The sequence below is a fragment of the Rhinoderma darwinii genome, chromosome 4 (assembly GCF_050947455.1).
Source record: "Rhinoderma darwinii isolate aRhiDar2 chromosome 4, aRhiDar2.hap1, whole genome shotgun sequence".
Classification (NCBI taxonomy): Eukaryota; Metazoa; Chordata; class Amphibia; order Anura; family Rhinodermatidae; genus Rhinoderma; species Rhinoderma darwinii.
Genome location: NC_134690.1, coordinates 269,380,866 through 269,399,392, shown reverse-complemented (window position 1 = coordinate 269,399,392; position 18,527 = coordinate 269,380,866). Strand labels below are relative to the sequence as shown.

The 18,527-nt window shown below is 39.4% G+C and overlaps 2 protein-coding genes across 7 annotated transcripts in view; one reads left to right on the top strand and one right to left on the bottom strand.

Moving 5' to 3' along the window:
- The window catches only part of LOC142759845 (uncharacterized), a 34,503-nt gene extending 19,501 nt beyond the window's left edge, over window positions 1–15,002 (top strand). The window contains exons 7-14 of the mRNA XM_075862490.1: window positions 800–925; window positions 2,568–2,613; window positions 3,731–3,864; window positions 4,577–4,705; window positions 5,575–5,689; window positions 7,132–7,266; window positions 11,016–11,141; window positions 14,215–15,002. Of these exons, the coding sequence (XP_075718605.1) occupies window positions 800–925; window positions 2,568–2,613; window positions 3,731–3,864; window positions 4,577–4,705; window positions 5,575–5,689; window positions 7,132–7,266; window positions 11,016–11,141; window positions 14,215–14,351 (948 nt within the window). The 3' untranslated portion in view covers window positions 14,352–15,002. The remainder of the gene's footprint in view (window positions 1–799; window positions 926–2,567; window positions 2,614–3,730; window positions 3,865–4,576; window positions 4,706–5,574; window positions 5,690–7,131; window positions 7,267–11,015; window positions 11,142–14,214) is intronic.
- Window positions 15,003–15,023: 21 nt separating this feature from the next.
- MAP7 (microtubule associated protein 7) overlaps window positions 15,024–18,527 on the bottom strand; it is a 147,959-nt gene continuing 144,455 nt past the window's right edge. For all 6 annotated transcript variants that reach the window (XM_075862484.1, XM_075862485.1, XM_075862486.1 and 3 more), the window contains one exon: window positions 15,024–16,454. In XM_075862484.1, the coding sequence (XP_075718599.1) occupies window positions 16,444–16,454 (11 nt within the window). In that variant the 3' untranslated portion in view covers window positions 15,024–16,443. The remainder of the gene's footprint in view (window positions 16,455–18,527) is intronic.

Sequence of the window (18,527 nt, the reverse complement as noted above, 5' to 3'; positions counted from 1 at the left end):
AAACCACTACTTCTCTCCTTCTAACATGTCAAAACGTTATTTGTATAATTTAAAAAAAAATATCTTTCACTGTCTTAATAGAATATTGGTTATATAAAAGAGAAGACAAAATACAATCAGTATTGTTCAAGTAGGCGCTGTACACCTTTGAAATCGTGTGTGTGTAATAGACCTTTTTATTAAAAGAAAAAAAACGTGTTTGCAACTTTTTAAAATACTTTTTATTAAAAATAATTTTCACTTTGAGATACAGCTGCTTTGTATCATGCATACAGAGAAGCTGTATCTTGCGCTGAAACCTGAATCAGTCAGGTCAGCGGGACTGACTGATTCAGTGAAAGCGGGTCCTGCGTGTCTGACACACAAGATCCACCTGTAATCTATCACATCTAAGTTATGAGCTTAGATGTGATCGTTGGGGCCCCATGCACACAACCATAATTTTTATCCGGAATTTACAGATCTTGGAGGGTTGTGTGTATTTTGTTCGCTGTAGGAAGTGTAAATGTCCACTGTATATATTTATGACCATTCAGAAGATGTTGACTGGTGCTCCCCTTTAAAAACAGTCAGTGCGAAGTGTCTTTTGTAAAACTGTAATTGCATATAAAATAATGAAATCATACACAGTAAATGTTCATGTCTGCTGCATCACAAATTGTAATTATTTTTTTAGCAGTATGTTCTCGAAAAAGTTAACTATTTGCCACTGGAAGTCCATTTGTTTAGCCTTAGATATTCTTTAAGATGTTTGTCTTGGTGTTCGATTCATGTTAAGTTATTACATTTCTCATTGCAGTACTACAGCTGTGCTTCTTTGGGTAACATTGCTGCTAACCTAGAGCACCATAAAGCCATGCTGGCCATTGGGGACAAGTTTCTTCTTCGAATGCTGGTCTCTCTGATGTCGTCTTCAGTGCAAAAGGTAAAGTTGTTCTCACCATACCACCCAATGTATTGCAGAGTATGGCATACATGTAATGGTCTTATGGCAGGGGGGACATAACATTGGTGAAACTTGTCTAGCTGCATTGGGGGGGGGGAGGGGGGGGTCCAGTATGTGATTGGGTCTTTCTAAGCAGCTAGCACCTTCCGAATGTCTATAGCTGACAATTACTTGTGGATTGTTAGATAAACATATGGAGGGTGTTCTATGATGAGCTATTAGAGAGAGCAAAGGGCTCATGTACTATTCTTGCACGGGAATCCACTGCTGTCAGTGTCCACCCCCTTTCATGGAGTAAATATTATACAATTTGCATTAACTAGCAGTTGAGGATACATAAACCTACTTCTAGTAGCTGAATAGGAAAAAACTGAGGAATCTTCCAGCTCACCGGTTTCGGCGCTTGATCCTGGATTGCGCACGGATCCACTTTATTATAAATTCAGTTAAAATTGCAACAAGCACAGAGGGATGGGTGCAATGAGCCTACGCTTTTCGAACAAATCTTCGTTGGCATGTCAGGATTAAGAACGAATGAACGTTGCAATTTTAACTGACTTTATCATTGGAAATGTTTCCTTTTTAAAAAGCTCAAAATCAAAAGTTTTTCTTTGTCCTCTAGTAGCTGAGGTTTCTCCTGACAAAGTGTGATGTTATAGAAAAGAACTTTAGGGCACAATAAATTTATTCTCATTATCAAGCATAGACAAATATTTCCGAGATATATAGGAGCGATTAAAGGCTGTGTACACTTATTTATTTTTTTTTAATAAAAAAAAAAAAAAAAAAGATTTCTATTTTTGTGTTTGGTTCAACTTTCTAATTACTTTTTATTAACAATTTATTTTTACTCTTTGAGATACAGCTGCTTTGTGTCCTCTATACACAGCAGCTGTATCTAGCGCTGACACCTGAATCAGTCAGGTCAGCTAGACTGACTGATTCAGGTCTCCGCGCAAGATACAGCTGCTCTGTATACAGGATACAAAGCTGCTGTATCTCAAAAAGTAATAATAATTTTTAATAAAAAGTGATTCTAAAGTTGAACAAATCACACTGATACACATTTTTATTTAAAAAAAAAAATGGTGTATATAGCAGTTAAGACACTGTGTAAGGCTGCATTCTTAGCTCGCTTACAGCACACTTCCTTTTCCAAAAATTACCATGTTGGACCCAATCTGAATACTGTACAGCGGAACAAAAAACAAAACACTGCATCTAGTCTTACACTCATCCAGTAGGTTAGCACATGGAAATGAACGAGGTTCGCAAACTGAGTACTTGTGGAGGCAGTGGGACTGACCCTGCTCTGCAGGCACTGAAAAAGGGGTATGTGAAAAACGTCCATGCAGGATGGGGGAGCAAGGGTATATACCGATGTTGGATTTTTAGATTCTTGGAGGGTATGTGTATTTGTTATATTGCACAGCTTCTGTATATGGTGATGTCATACAGTACAACGACACTGCCAGTTAGATGAGGGCCCAGGTAAAATTCTAGCATCGAGGCCCAAAACCTTTAACATATACCTCTGGCAGTAAAATAATACTCGTTGGTGTAAACCTGTTTTGTCTGTTATTTTCTTCCTACTCACATAGTACTTTTTATTTTTGAACAGGTCTCCAGTCAGGCGTGTCTTTGTTTGAACAACCTTGCTTCAAGTGGTAAGGGATTTTATGAGTTGTTTATAAAGAAGTGTGAGAAGAAGTTAATTTATGCTTCACTTTGCAAACATCTTTAAGGCCTTTTCAAATTTTTTTTGGGTTGTTTTAGTGGACCAAGAGTTCTATTGTTTACCTGCTAACTATTTTACAAAATCAGATTAAATTTATCAACATACGGAAAAAAAATAAACCGCTCTCTAGTTAACTGATACTTCATTATATGTGTCTTGTACATACAGAACCACAATTTACTATGAACCTCTCCTATCTGTAGCAGATGAAAAGCCTGTTTTTTAGGAAACTATTTTTTTTTTGCATTTTTGCTACATAGATCACTTCCAATGGTTCCCAAATAAGTAGCTTTTTCCCATGATTATCAAAAATTGAAATTCACACTCACCTCTATGGTAGTATATGAAGGCCTTACTACAGTAAAAAAAATACAATATTTGCCTTCATATCAATTAGTTATTGAGGAGGTGATCACTTCTCTCATAAAACCGGATTCAAGGGTATGGCCTTGTTCACACGAGGGAAAATTCCCGCTGATTCCGAAGCGTTTTCTGCGTCAGAATCTCTGCAATTCTGCCCGCTGAAAATTTCAATGAAAGCAATGGGAGACTTTTTTCAAGTGGAATTCAAACGGCATTGTTGAAACACAAGTGACATGTCACTTCTTGATAAGGTTTCTGTGGCATATTCTGCCGTGAAAACGGCATTGGCTGGCCACATGTAGATTATCCCCTTTGAATGGAACTAGTCTGTTTGTATTGCAAAATCGAAGCAGAAATCCAAGGGGCAGTCTCGGATTTCTGTCGTGGAATTTCAATCAAATCCACGTCCTCGGGAAATATCTGTAATGTGAACGTAGCCTAATGCCTTAATGTACCTTTTTGTTCTTAATTACGATTGCTAACCGCTTGAAACACTAAGCACAGTTCTGTCTACTTTTTGTGACCCGTACACCTGGAGTTTATAGACTATTAGGAATTATTAAGGTTGCTGCCTTTATATTTTCTAGCAGATTTTTTCCAAAATAGTTTGTCTAAGCTACTAGGGTGATAGTTACATGTATATTTGTGAATTATAAATTTATGCATCTTTTGTCATTTCAAAGTTGAAGTTCGGGCTCACCTTCTCACTATGGACATCATGCCATTAGTCCTCTCCCTGCTGAATTCTAGCAGTAAAGATGTCCGACAAGCTTCCATTACTCTTCTGTGCACCATGTCCCATCCTCCAGGAAATATGGTAACTATATATCTACTATGTATTGCATTTCTCTTCAATGCTGTACTGCTTGGAGATTTTAGTTTTAAGACCTTTTTTATTAGATCATTTAATTACAGTTCTTACATTTGGAGTATTACCATGAGATCGCTTTAACAGATTACATAGGAGCAAAGGGCTCTGGGCTGTGCCATGTCCACAGACTCCATATGGCAGCAAGTAAGGTCCCTATGGGAAAAATACCTTCATAATAGGGTATTCAATGAATGATGCCAGTATTTGTAGAGAATCCAAGTGGAAAAACCTCTGTGTACCTCAGTATAAAATGAGGCAGAGTATGTGTGCATAGCAGTCTACGGTTGCCATATTCTAGTTCCATCGGCTGTTTGCCTACAATGACTTGTTCTTAGTGTCTTTGTGAAGGGTGGTGTTCTTTCATTGTCGGTGTATAGAGACTTTCAGCATGCACCTTTCAGAAAATGTAAACCAGTCGGGATATTACAGTTTTTCATGTCCGCAGAAGCCAGAGTAACATGGAGAAGATAAGAAACTTAGCATATTTGGGTTGGGTTCCGGTTTTGCTTAGTAAAGACTGATTCCGCCGTTATCAAAGAATTCCCACATGTGCATGATGCATCTTTATCTTAATATGCTTCTTTGTACTATTTGGAGATGCTGTCAGGACATATTTTTCCTCTGTTTTATCTCCTTTTTGTTTTGTTTTTTCCCTCAGGATGCGTTGCTGTGTGAAGATATGCTTCAACATTTAGCTATGCTAATGCAAACGGAGAGAGCAAACCCTGTGGTTGTTATTCATGCGGCCTGCACTATCCAGAATCTTAGCCAACCAGAGAACATAGAGGTATGTTGTCCTCCCAGTAAACACACTACTGAGCTCTGCATCTGAAATGCTGTATGTCACCTACCTATAGAAGGTGCCATTCTGTGGACTGAAAGAAGAGCTGTCGTGTCACCTGACATGTCTGTTTATGCAAATACTTATATCCCGCGTGAAATAATGTTACAGTATCTTTTCATAGTACTCTGCGTTGTGCCATTCCTCTGTTATCCCTCCTGCAAATGAATAAATTGACAACTGGGTGTTGGCATTCCAATTGTCAATAGGATATGTCTCTACACATGCAGATACTGTCAGCACTGACTAAACCGAGTCGGGGTATTTGATTTATATTTGTATTATTTTGGTTTGTTACATTGACACTAGAGATTTGGTTTATTATAATAAAAAATACACAAATACATTTTTAGGCAGACTTTTCTTTCGGCTCTGTATAGATTTATTTATCGGAGACCTTCAGCAACTGTGTGTGATAAGGATAACCGTTGCCTTTTCTCCATCTTTCTTGACTATCCTCATTTGCATCGGGAGTGTGGGGTTTACACTCCCGATTCAATTACATGAAATAGAATAAAGTTTCTAAAAGGGGGCTTCACAATTTCAGCATGTTCTGTCCCTTTGATTTATATTGGTAAGGGTCTCCGCTCATGAACTACCAAGTAAACACCAGGGGAACAAAAATAGCTGGACTGTTTCAGCTATTACCTGTAGATTTAGCAAAATGATAATTTCTATGGTGCATTATATGGTCAGCATATCTTTATATTTCCAATTTACTCATCCCAAGGAAGAGAAATTTGGAGAGGGACGCCCAAAAGGCATTTATTTAGCCATCCATTTAACAGTTTTTTGTATTTATTTCATTGTGCCAGGTTATTGTGGGTAGCCAGTGCTTTGAAGAACTACTGCTTTCACTTCTTGATACGAACAATGAAGAGGAATCCCTGCAGTATGTTGCATCCTGCTTGGCAGAGCTAGCTAAACATGGTAAGTGTTTAGCGTTTCCACTCCCTAAAAAAAACTCCAGTTATTATATTAAAGAATAAGCCGGCATATATGAGGTCTGCTTTATTGCCCAAAAGGATATGTATTTATAAATGGTAGCTTCTACTTGTTTAGTGTTAAAGATAGGTGGTTGTGCTGCAGTGTAATGTGTTCGGCGCCTGCAGTTTTCGTTCAACTTTTTGCCAAAATCTAGAATCAGATTCCAAAAAGTAGGTGGAACCCAGCCTTCATTGGGTATTCCTAACTGAAGCATTTATAAACGCCTGATAGGTGGGGGTCTTACCTCTGGGATTTCCTGCCTATCAGGAGAATCCTGATTTACTGATGCAATACAGATGCTTGGTGCATCAGCTTCAACATGGAGTTGGGCACACATTTGCGTAGCTCTCGATTTGAGGTTTATGGGAGCTGGCCACTGCTTGCTTGGCCCTGACCTCAATAGAGAGCCACGCACAAGCACAGCTACCTCTCCTTTTTTAAGCCGATTCAGCTGGTGGCCACATTGTATCAGCAAATGGTGGTGAAAGGGCCTCCACCTATGACGCATTAATATGCTTCAGATGGGAAAACCTATTTAAGCCGATTCATTCGCCTGTAAATTTGACTTCCTCCTGCTGATGTAGCCACCATGTTTACCAGGTTTGTAATCGCATGCTTATGTTCATAAAGTAAAATCCTGATGCCCTGAAAACAGACGTGAAGAGAGCACTCATGGCAAAACGGATACATTGTTAATCTTGGTACAGGCCTGAAGGGCCAATGCATGACTATTTGCTTTGGAGTTCTAGCCCTTTTGTCATGCACCGTCCCCTCAGGCCCTGGTATTGGCATAACAGTGCTTCAGTTTTGCTTAGTGTTCCTGTAATTTAAATGCTAGGATAAATTCTCCCTAGTGTACAATACAGGAAAACCAAAACCACTAACTGAAGGCAATGCTAAAATGTAGGCCCACTTTGGGACTACACTTTAGAATTTTATTATTTTTCTCTTTGTAACTCTCTCTCAGATTACAAGCTGCTGTTCATGGTAGTCTATCGTCTGTAAATAGATAGTATTTAAAGTTTCCTGCAGACTATTTAGGTCTGCGTGTGATCGGCTTAAAGAGAATTATAATGAGGATACCGTGATGGTGGAATATCATTCTGTAGAGGTTTATATTAGAAAGCCTTTGTTTAATCTGGTTGGTTTAATCAAGAAACCAGTACTTTCCTGGTTTTGTCCATTTTCTCTTTGCATGTACTGATAGATTATAATATCTTCTATATATGTGACTACAATGTAATATAAAGATTGAGAATTAGAAATGTGAACCCATTGTGATGGATATTGGGTCCCAGCAGGCTGACCTGCCTCAGACAATATTGTTGTGTATAAGTAGTATATTTCTTAACGTATGTACAGTCAATGGAATCTTTACTTTCCAGACTTCACACGGGGGCAGCTGATTAAAAGGAAGCATGAAGCCCTTATCAGGTGCTTGGTGAGGCTGGCAGTGCACTTGGAACACAAAGAACTCTCCTTTCAAGCTGCCACTGTTCTCAAACATCTGTCACATTCCGGTAATGTACTTAGAAGAAATCCTTTTATGTTGAATGCAATTAAGCAATGTTATCCTTCCTATGGGTATAATCACATGCCATGGAGAGGAAAACCTAGAGAGCAGCTTTATATTATGTATTGCCTGTAAAAAGGGCATTTTGACAGATTTCCTAAATAAGGTAAAAGATGTACGCACAGTATGTATACTAGCTGAATGCATAACTGTATATATCCCTTAGTCATCCAATAAGTCACATCATCAGTAGGATCTAAGAGATATCCTATACAGCTTCCTGAATTTTAAAATAGGGTTTTCAGATATCTAAAGTCCAGTGCCATCTAAAACTTTACCGATTATAGTCGGTAGGTGGGGGGAGGTAAGGAGCGGGCTCATGGGCTGAACCCGCTTCAAACGCCTCAAAGTGTAAGCTGTAAAAATTTTAATACACTAAAAATATTGCAGTGTATTATAGCGATGCTTCAACGACTAAAAAACCCAAAACAAGACGCTAAAAATGCAGGGGCTAAACGCCTACAAACATAGGCCTGTTTATTTCAATGTGAAATACGGCGTTCCGTTCCCAAAAACTATTACTGTTTGAGCAGTTTTTCATTAACTCAATAGAAAAACCACTCCTAAAACGCCCTTAAAAACAGCTCTGTATTTTCAGCCGGTTTTTGTTACGCGTGTGAACATACCCCGGGGGTATGTTCACACTGCTTATTTTTGGCAGTTTTTCCATGGCTGAAAAATCAGAAAGCTTCCAATCATCTGCCCACTGATTTCAATGAGGAAAAACGGCATTCTTTTCCGACGGGGCGTTTTTTTTTTTTACACGCGGCAGTATGTTGACACTGGTTTCAGGGGTATTTCGGGGCGTTTATGCCTCAAACGCCTGAAAAAACAGAACGCCTACAAACATCTGCCCATTGAAATCAATGGAAAAAAAAACAGCATTTAGTCCATACGGGGCATCTTTTTACACCACTGTTTTAAGAAACAGAGTAAAGAGACGGTCTGTAAAAAAGAAGTAGCATGTCACTTCTTGAGGCGTTTTTTGGAGCTGATTTTCAATTGAACACTTTGAAAAATGCCTGAAAAAAAAAACACCTAAAAAAACACTCCAAATTAAAAGCTTCGTTTTCAGCTTCAAAAACACCTGAAATCAAAGGCTATTTTCAGAAGTTTTTGAGATTTGTGTGCGTGTGTACGTAGGGTATGTTCACACGCTTAACCAAAAAACGGCTGAAAATACGGAGCTGATTTTTGTGGCGCTTTTCACGGCAGTTTTTGGAGCTGTTTTCAATAGTCTATGAAAAACAGCTCCAAAAACGTCCCAAGAAGTGACCTGCACTTTTTTGCGTCCGTTTTTTTATGTGGCAGTTTTGAAAAACGGCCCGTCGGAACAGAATGCAGTTTTTCACTTTGAAATCAATGGGCAGATGTTTGGAGGCATTCTGCCTCCAATTTTTCAGCCGTTTACAGCCCGAAAAACGGCTGAAAATAGACCGTGTGAACATACCCTAAAGGGCGGATTTACACGAGCGTGTGCGTTTTTTGCGCACGCAAAAAAGTGGCGTTTTGCATGCGCAAAAGACACTTAACAGCTCCGTGTGTCATGAAAATCACACAGCCGCCATCATTATGACACTCCGTTTGGAAACAGAAAAGCACCATGTTTTTTTGACTGCTGTTGCGCGAATAACGCGCGTCCCACGGAAGTGCTTCCGTGTGGTGCGCATGATTTTCACGCACCCATTGACTTCAATGGGTGTGTGATGCACAAAAAACGCAGAAATATAGGACCTGTCGTGAGTTTTACGCAGCAGACTCACGCTGCGCAAAAATTACTGACAGTCTGCACTGGCCCATAGACTTGCATAGGTCCGTGCGACACGCGTGAAAAACACGCAGGGGGCATGGACGTATATCGCGTTCGTGTAAATCCGCCCTAAGAGTGGCAAAAAACCTTTTCCCATAATTTTATTTTTATTCTTCAAAGTAATGTAACAAATAAAAAAAATTGGTTTAGTTGTGTCCATAAAAGTCCCACCTATCACAATATAAAAAAATGTAACTAGCAGGGTAAACGCTGTAAAAACTAAAGAAAAATAAACACCAGAATTTAAAGTTTAAAAAAAAGGTTATGGTCTCAGAAAATGGCAAACCACAAAATTGTTTTTTTTTTTTTTTTATAGTAGTATAAAAAAATAATAATTTGACATCACCGTACTCAGATTGACCCGCAGAATAAAGTTAACATGTAGTTTTTCCGCACGTGAACGGTGTCAAGCAAGTTTCCAGAAACTATTTTTTTTTTCTAATCCACCTCCAAAGAATTTTATTTTTTTTAGTAAATTATATAGTACTAAAATTGTGCCATTAAACTCTCGCCCTGCAAAAACACAAGCCCTCATATGGCTGTCATTAAAAATAAAAAAAAGTTCCGGCCTTTGGAAGAAATGGCTGCAGCGGCAAGGGGTTAAAGGGTTATTCCCCTTCATACAAATTGATGGTATATCTCTAGGATAAGCCATCACTGTGATCGATAGCGGCCAAACTACTGGGACCCCCACAACCCTGAAATTAAAGGGGCCACAGTGCTGCTTTAGCACTGTGTCTTCTTAGGCCCCATGCACACGACCGTGTTCGGTCCGTGATATACGGTCCGCATGTCGGCTGCATGTCCCGGACCGAACACAGTGCAGGGAGTCGGGCTCCTAGCATCACACTTATCTATGACGATAGGGGTCACTGCCTGTCCGCGGAACTACTGTCCCGTACTGTAATCATGTTTTAGTGTGTGACAGTAGTTACGTGGATAGGCAGTGACACCTAGCGTCATAGATAAGTATGATGCTAGGAGCCCGGCTCCCTGTACTTTGTACGGTCCGGGACAAGCGGCCGACATGCGGACCGTATATCACGGACCGAACACGGTCGTGTGCATGAGGCCTTAGTCTTTCCAAATGAACGGAGTCCAGCTGTAGCTCTCTGCACAGCCGGTGGCCGGGAACACTACTGAGCAGTAAAAAAAAGTGAAGGGGGACGGCCTATCATCCAAATCTTTTTAGATTAGATCATACTTCACCACTATCTGCAAACATTTAAAGGGAAAATCCAGGAAAAATGCCAGTTCACGACTCGGGAAGATTGAAAGAACACCAAAAATAAGTCATGCACCGCCCCTTCCGGTCCTACACTAGGTATAACATGTCAGTTTTTTTGTTTCTGTACAGTGTTCCTTAAAATGAAAAAAAAAAAAAAGTTTCAAAACTTTTTGTTTCAGAGGGGATTGGATCATGGATTGAAAGTTTCAAAACTTTCAATCCATGATCCAATCCCCTCTGAAACAACCATTATTCAACCCAGCTGATGTTTGTAAGGAAATAATTTGGTGCTTTAAATGTGTGAGGCGTCCATATTCGGTGCAGCCTCTGTACATTCAGCAACCTCACATAGAGGACTTACAACATCCATTCTATTAAGGTAATCAACTATACAGATGACAATATAATATGTAGAAACACGATACAAAAGTAACAACTGCGCTCTAGCAGAACCCATCAGAATAAAGTCTAAGTCCTATTGAATGTGTTGGTATGGTACTTACTAATACTACCCCTACTTAAAACAAACATGGCTCCCCTTTATCATATAACCGCCTTCCCCTTTGCATCTGCTCACCTAGCTGAACATAAGAGAAGGCCAGCAACGACTTATCAAATGAGATAATTAGAATGTTTTTTTGTTTATATTTTCCTATAGGAAAAATTGCTGCGGATTTGAAACCACTTATGAAAGAAGTCCAAGCCTACCTCATGAGTTTCCTCAGTCACCCGGAGCTAAGATTTCAGCAGATGGGCATCGCCACCCTGTGCTCTTTAAGTGAAGGTATGCTCCGTTTTGCTTTAGAAGCATAAAGTCTGCTTTCTACTGCTTAGCACCTGTAGAAAACAATCTGTAAGCAGACACTTCAAGCTTGGGAGAGGGTGTCTGTAGTGTTCTTCAAAGGAAATCCAGAAAATGTCTGACCCTTCTTTCCAGGTCTGAGAATCTCCAGAAACCTTTACATACATATTTGGGAAGGATAGTCGCAGCACTCGTCATAAACTGCACTTTTAAATTTTTCCCCCGCTTCTTTAACCCCTTGTCGACATACATTTACGGTGATGGCGCTATATTACAGCTGACATTCTGCATCGAAGATCACACCGATCCTGGCACTTTAACCCCTCAGATGCTGCAGTCAATAGCAACTGCAGCGTGGCTAGACAGAGGGGGGGCGCCCTCTGCCATCCTGTCTGCACCCCCCAACAAGGCAATTTCAGGGTGCCAGTTGGTTGCCAATAATACACTGCACTACAAGTTTTACACAGTCTATTATGTAAGCAGGGTCAAGTCCCCTAGTGGAGTAACAAAAAAAAGTCAATGTTCAGAATAAAAAAAAAATATCTATAGTAAATCACATAATAATGCTTTATTATGGGAAAAAAAAGTACAATTTATTTGGCATAGCTGCATCAGTAACGACCCATACTATAATGCGTGGGATAAAGAACATGGGCCTTAACAATGTTTAAAATGTACATTTACAGGGGCCAATTTTGGGCAAGCGCCCATTCATGTATGCTGGCGAACGCTCATTCATCAGCTGATCGTATCTTTTATGCAGCATGGAATGTTGTCGGCAGCAAATCTCCCTATGAAAAATGGGGAAATCTGCTTCTGACCTGATGGAAATGTATGTGGACGAGCGATTGTAGTAACGATCACTCGTCCCCCAAGTGGGTCATGTAAGAGGACTCGTGCTACTTTTTTTTAAATTTAATAAATTTGGTAATACCGTAATTGTAACAACTTGCAGAATAAAGAATATCATGTCGTTTATACCGCAGAAGCCAAAAGCAATAGCGGAGTTGCGGTTTTATTTTTTCCCATCAACCAAAAAAATTTATAAATATTATACATTTTATGTAGCCCAAAATGGCTACAAACCTTAAGGGGGTTAATAACAATTTTTATATTCTAAGCCAGTGTCCATTTTGGCAAAAAACGGTTGTCAACTCATAGGGGGTATCCGCAAGATGCACCAAATTTATCATGCAGCGTGCAACACTTTGACAAGGCAGTCAAATTTAGCATTGCTAAAACGTAGACTATATTAGTAAACCTGCCCTATTGTGTGTTCTTGTAAGTTGTTCTATATTTGTACTTTTCTTTAGACAGGGTTTTTTTGTTTTTTTTTTACACGCAATGGTATGTCCACCCAAGGCATATATCCTGTGAAAACTTCCACCGCGTATATGACCCAGAACACGCAAGGAGTATTCGCACCAAGTAGATGAGATTTGGTAATCTCATCTACTTTGCTGGGATCGTAACATTCTGCAGATTTTCCACCCGCAAATCCGGATGGAAAGTCTGCAGCATTATCTTAAATGGGTTGGCCAGGAATAAATTTTATTTATATTTTAACTGGATGGGACATATATAATTAACTTTGTAATATAATGTCAATTTACCTGTGGCAGCATTACTTGATTCCGATTAGCGGCCTTGTGACCGCACCCAGAGTACACTTTTCATTTTCTGTGACGTTCTGTGTCTTTGAATAGTCAGTGCTGGATGAACAGAGGTAAGGTGTGCCATTAACTACGTTTACATGCTGGGGGCTGGGTGGATGTTTCATGAGCTCTTCCGATCTGGTCCCACTGCCTGTAAATGTAGTTGATGGTACGCTGTGTCTCTGAATAGCCGGAAGTGCTGGCTGAGCAAAGACCCTAAACATTGCCTCTGCTAGTACATACTGAGATATGTACAGATCTGAAAAAAAAAGAGAGCAATGAGAACCTAAAATGGTTGCATTATGGATTAGAACCATTTTTTGGTGTAAAATACTAGTGCACATATGAACACTAAATATAAATGTGCTTCCTGCATCAAAATGGTCTTAGTAGAAAAATAACCCTTCCGACCGCCCACTCTTTTGATGGTTGGCGTTGCAGGTCCAATGTCTACAGCGACGTCTTTTGGTGTCGCTGTAGAATAGGCTTATGAGCGCTCATTCTCTAAGCAAGAGTTGTTACTAACAGCTCCTGTTCTTAGAGAAGTCTGCTGAATACAGCTGTGATCGGAGGAAACGGACTCCAGCTGTTTGACCCTTTGATCGCTGTATTCTGACCGCGGCATGATCAAATGGATCTCTCCTCTTTACTTGAGTCACTGGAAACCCAGTGACCTGATCGGAGGCTGAGGGAACCCTCTTTAGTCTGCCCTGGGGATCTAGAAAGGACCCCAGCACTGTCTGTTCAGTCAGCCTATTGTAAAGACCTCTTTCATAGGGACACAGAATGCATTAGTACAATATATTAGTATAATGTATTAGCATACTCTTGTATGCGAAGTAAAAAATAAAAGTTAAGTTATCCCTTCATGGGATTAAAAACAAAATGTAAAAAAATAAAATAGATTTGCTAAATGACTTTTCTTTCGGACGTTTATTTATTACCCATACATTGCATAAAAACAAAAACAAAAAACGTACAAATATTGGGTATCTACATGACTGTAATAACCTAAAGAATTAATTCAAGAGGTTTAGCGTGAAACATGAATGGAACAAAAAAAAAAAAAGTAGCTTTTTTTGTTATATTCACACCCAAAAATAATTTGCATAGCTTACACAGTACATTTTTTTTTTTCCATTTCCAAAGTTTATCTAAAGTGTGAAGGAAAAAAAAAAAATACAATTTCTCCCGACTAAAACAAGGCCTCATATAAGTAGCCAAATCCATGGAAAAACAAAGTTATGGCTGCAGAGAGGCAAAAACAAAAAAAAAAATTAGCTGGTCACTACAGGGTTAACCATAGTAATCAAGGTCTTTGTTTATTTTCTAAATGGTAGTGAAAAAATGTAACCTAGTGTGCGATCTTCCTTCAAATAACTGTTGTGTTTCCTTTCCAGATGCTGAATTTTCTGTAGCCATCAGTCAAAGTCGACTAAAAGAACAGCTTGAGCAAGTCCGTCAGCAGACAGATGAGACCCATGCGCTACTCAAGCTGGCCATTAGTCAGACAGATAGTTTAAACTTGAATGAGTGATCGGTAACCACACCCAATAATGTTTACATCGTCCTGGCTAGTGGGGCTGGCAGCAATGAGCCCTACTGACTGTTCCGTGTAGTGTTTTACTTTTCCAGATAGGGAAGATATTTAGTGATGTGGATCTAGACTGTTGGTTCAACCTCCTAATAATAAGCATTAATTGAAAGACAAGTTCTCCTTCACAGAGCACATTTCTCCAGGAGGATAAATAAGTCCACTTTAAGGTGCAACTCCACTCATAATCTCAAGTAGAAAATATTAATTTTATTTGGAACCGGACTAGACACTAACCTATAAAAACAAACTGTACTCCGCTGATTGGTTAAACGTGACATTTTCTGAGTGGGTTTACACCTTAACTGTTTCTTCCAAACACATCACATTCTTCCTTTTTTATTTATTATACACTTTGATGTACTTCTTTTAGGGATAGATTTTATATGTTTTACCTTTTTGTGTGTGGTTTTTTTTTACCTGTTTTATTACTTTGCATATAATCTTTATGTTCTGTAACATAAAATATTGATATGGTCATACTGTGAACCTGTGGAATATTTCAATGAGTGATTAAATATTAAACTGGAAAGTGTTTGTTTTTTTTTACCCTTCGTAGCAAATATATAAAATATGATGTGGCGCTGACACAAGGACAAATAAAGACATTTAAAATTATTTCAAACAGATTTATTAATTTAAATGACATGCTATATAGAGTAAAATAAAGGAGAAACTACATGATTTAAGAATTAAATGTCTATGTACATGAAGGAAAAGGACAAACAAAAGCCAAACCAAATTCAGTCTATGACACTGTGCATGTGTGTAAAAGTGAAGTGAGGAGTTTTTACGTTATTCCATCATTGTGACATTGCCTCAGTATATTGTAACATTAGAATTCAGGTTCTCTTAATAGTGTACAAACCCTGTAGCCAAAACATTGTTCCAGCTTGAGGTGCCCATCTCTGGTGCTCATATGCCTTCATGGGTCTGGTTTCGGGGTGTACCATCTCAGACCTTTGAACCAGCCTTCAAAACCAGTAAAGGGGACCTCTGGGCTAAACATTTAGAATAGTCCACCTAAGTGAATGTTTCATAATTTAGTTTACATGTGGATAATTACTGTGATTTTTTATTTTTAATGTGCACATTTAACAGACAAAACAGTAACGTACATGTGTGAAGGGATAGCCACCATAACCAACAAAAAAAATAAAATTATTACTACTTCAATATTTTCTTTTGCTCTGAAACGAGCAAATTGATACTAAATTACTTCCTCTCAACCAATAAATGTATAGAATTTTTCATTTGTGTATAAGCATTTAGTAAGGCAAATAAACATCTATAGTTAGGCAGAAAATTACAATATAGATACTTTTTTCTCTTTTAAAACTTTGTTATTGTACAACAAATATTCAAGTATGGTAAAATCAGGTATAATTTACTCTGTGGACATTGGACCAATAAACTAAAAATGGATAAAATCATAGTAACAACTAAATTTGTCTCATATAATTATTAATCAGATTAAGACCCTGTCAATTACTTACAAAGAAACCAAGTAAGAAACCAACCTATGAGATGATTAATTACATTTCAGAGAACCTGATACAGTAGCCTATACATTAAAGCCCCTTTAAATGGAGTTCTCAGCAATAATATTTAAACCAAATGGTTTAAATGACACCGCTCTCTAGCCCTACATGTAGAGCTACGAGGGTATTTTCAAGTATTAAACATATACAGTGTAAAAGATCAGGTTAAACAATTAAGTTTAAAACTGGACAGTCCCACAATCCACCATGAGGCGTCCGTGTCTTTATTTTCTTCCTTCCAGGTAGGTAAAAACTTCAGAATACAATGAGTTTGCAAGAAGCAGCATTTTAGGGAAAAAGCGGTTTAATGAACTGCACTCTTATCAATGTCCTGTCTGCATTACCATAGAGCAGCAGTCGGTTAGCTGGTAATAGTAAAAGTTTCGCTTCTGATGTTGAGTAAGAAATATCCCCCCCCCCCTTGAAAATTCCGTTAATTTTCAAATGAATCCCTGGGGCAGCTGGGACGAAGTCTTAACATCGGTTTTGCATGTTCAGATGACCTCTGTAAATATAAACAGAACGTTGCAAGAAAAATAAGAATTGCTTCAAAGAGTAAATGCTATTTCATATATGGAATCCAGGTGAATTCACACATGGCACATTTGTTTCAGAAATTTCTATGACTGTCCAATTCATCTGAATGGAACTTTAAGAAATCCATGGTCTTGATGCAGAAACAACCGCATCAGATGACTAACTGATTTTTAGTCACAAAAATTTCTCGGGCAAATCTGCTGCGTGTGAATCCACCCTTTATGGTGTTTAAAGTCACGCTACTTAAATGGTATGTACACCTTCGAAATAGACATTTTTATTTAAAAACAAAAAACAAAAAACTTGTGCAACATCTGTCAGCATGACATAAGTAATATAAGAGGTGCCATACTAGCCAAATATGCATATTAAAGGGAACCGGTCACCAGCATTTCACCTATTAAACCAGCAAAACCTGGTGGTAGTGGGTGAAAAATCATTTTTATGTGACCTAGAATTATCTTCTAAGTAGGCTCTGTACCTTTAGTGTTCCATTTTTTTTTTAGTGTTCCTGTGCAGGGACGTAGCTAGGGGAGGGGGCAGGCGGGGCATGTGCCCCGGGCACAACTTAGAGGGGGGTACCACCTCCTCCTGCACTATAATTGTACCTGTGTCTATAGGACACAGGTACAATTAGAAGCCTGAATGGTACATCCATGCCCGTCTATTCAGCTCTTTTGTACAAGTCGCGCTTCCGTCGCTGAAAGGCGCTGAATGACTGGCTGGGCAGGATGACTTTGCCTATCAGCACCTTTCATAGACACTTCGTTCAACCCCCAGGAGACCTGCGCAGAAGAGAGCAGGTCTCCATTGCTGCCGGCCGGCTTGGGATTAAGGTGAGTTTGAATCTGTATCTACACAGGAGGGGGGGGGGTGGCTTTATCTACAGGGGGGTTGATCTATGGAGCACTATATACAGGGGTGGGCTATCTGTAGAGCACTATAGGGAGGCACTGTGTGTGTGTGTGTGTGTGTGTGTGTGTGTGTGTGTGTGTGTGTGTGTGTGTGTGTGTGTGTGTGTGTGTGTGTGTGTGTGTGTGTGTGTGTGTGTGTGTGTGTGTGTGTGTGTGTGTGTGTGTGTGTGTGGGACACAGTGTATGGCGCGATTATATTTAGGGGCGTAGTGTGTGGTATAACAACAACTTTATCTTTATTTATAGGTGTAGAAATGTTGGAAAAGTGAGAAGCTGAAGACATCTGAGCGACAAACTACAGAAATGGGCTGTGACCGGGAGAAGTCATCATAGAGGTCTAGACCAGATGGAGAAAAATAAGAACTAGAATCTGAGACGTCACCGGTGAGTCACAATGTAAATGTTCATTCTGCCTCTAATCAGCACTGTAGTCACTGTATGATCTGCAGCGAGATGATGGGTAGTACGATTATGATACGATTTTTTTTATGCGAAACAGCACCTCCCAGCATATCCTTACCATTGTTCGCGCCATGCTGGGAGCTGTAGTTTTACGCCGTACAAACCTATACGGCAGGGGTTGCACTAAATTGAGCTGTATTTGTACTGGTGCTGTATATATGCATTGAGCTTGGTTCTGGGGCTGTATTTATGTACTGAGCTTGGTTCTGGTGTTGTGTATAGAACTATATTGCTTGTAAAATGTACAAATGTTTTTATGCTCGAGTTACATAAAAAGAAATGTGGAAAAGAAAGGACACATCGATTGGTAGAGAAAACAAACACGGCGAAGGAGATGGGGAGGGAATCTTTGCCCTGGGTGCTGGAGAACCTAGCTACGCCTCTGCCCTGTGCCATATGCTAACAAGCATAACGGAGTCACATCTTCATTCCTCTAGTCTTTCTAATTAACACCGCCTTACTTTTCATTGACAGCATCGAGGGTGGGGCAGTTTTCGGCAGTGGGCGGGCATAAGAAGAGGAACGAACGAGACTGCCGGATTATTACCATAAAAGGCGCAAAATGTTTGCTGACCGTTATTTACGATCAGAAGAGGAGGTTAGGAGAGGGGATAACGGCAATGACAATTTGATAGCTGTGGCCAGCAAGGGGTGAGTAGAGTTCA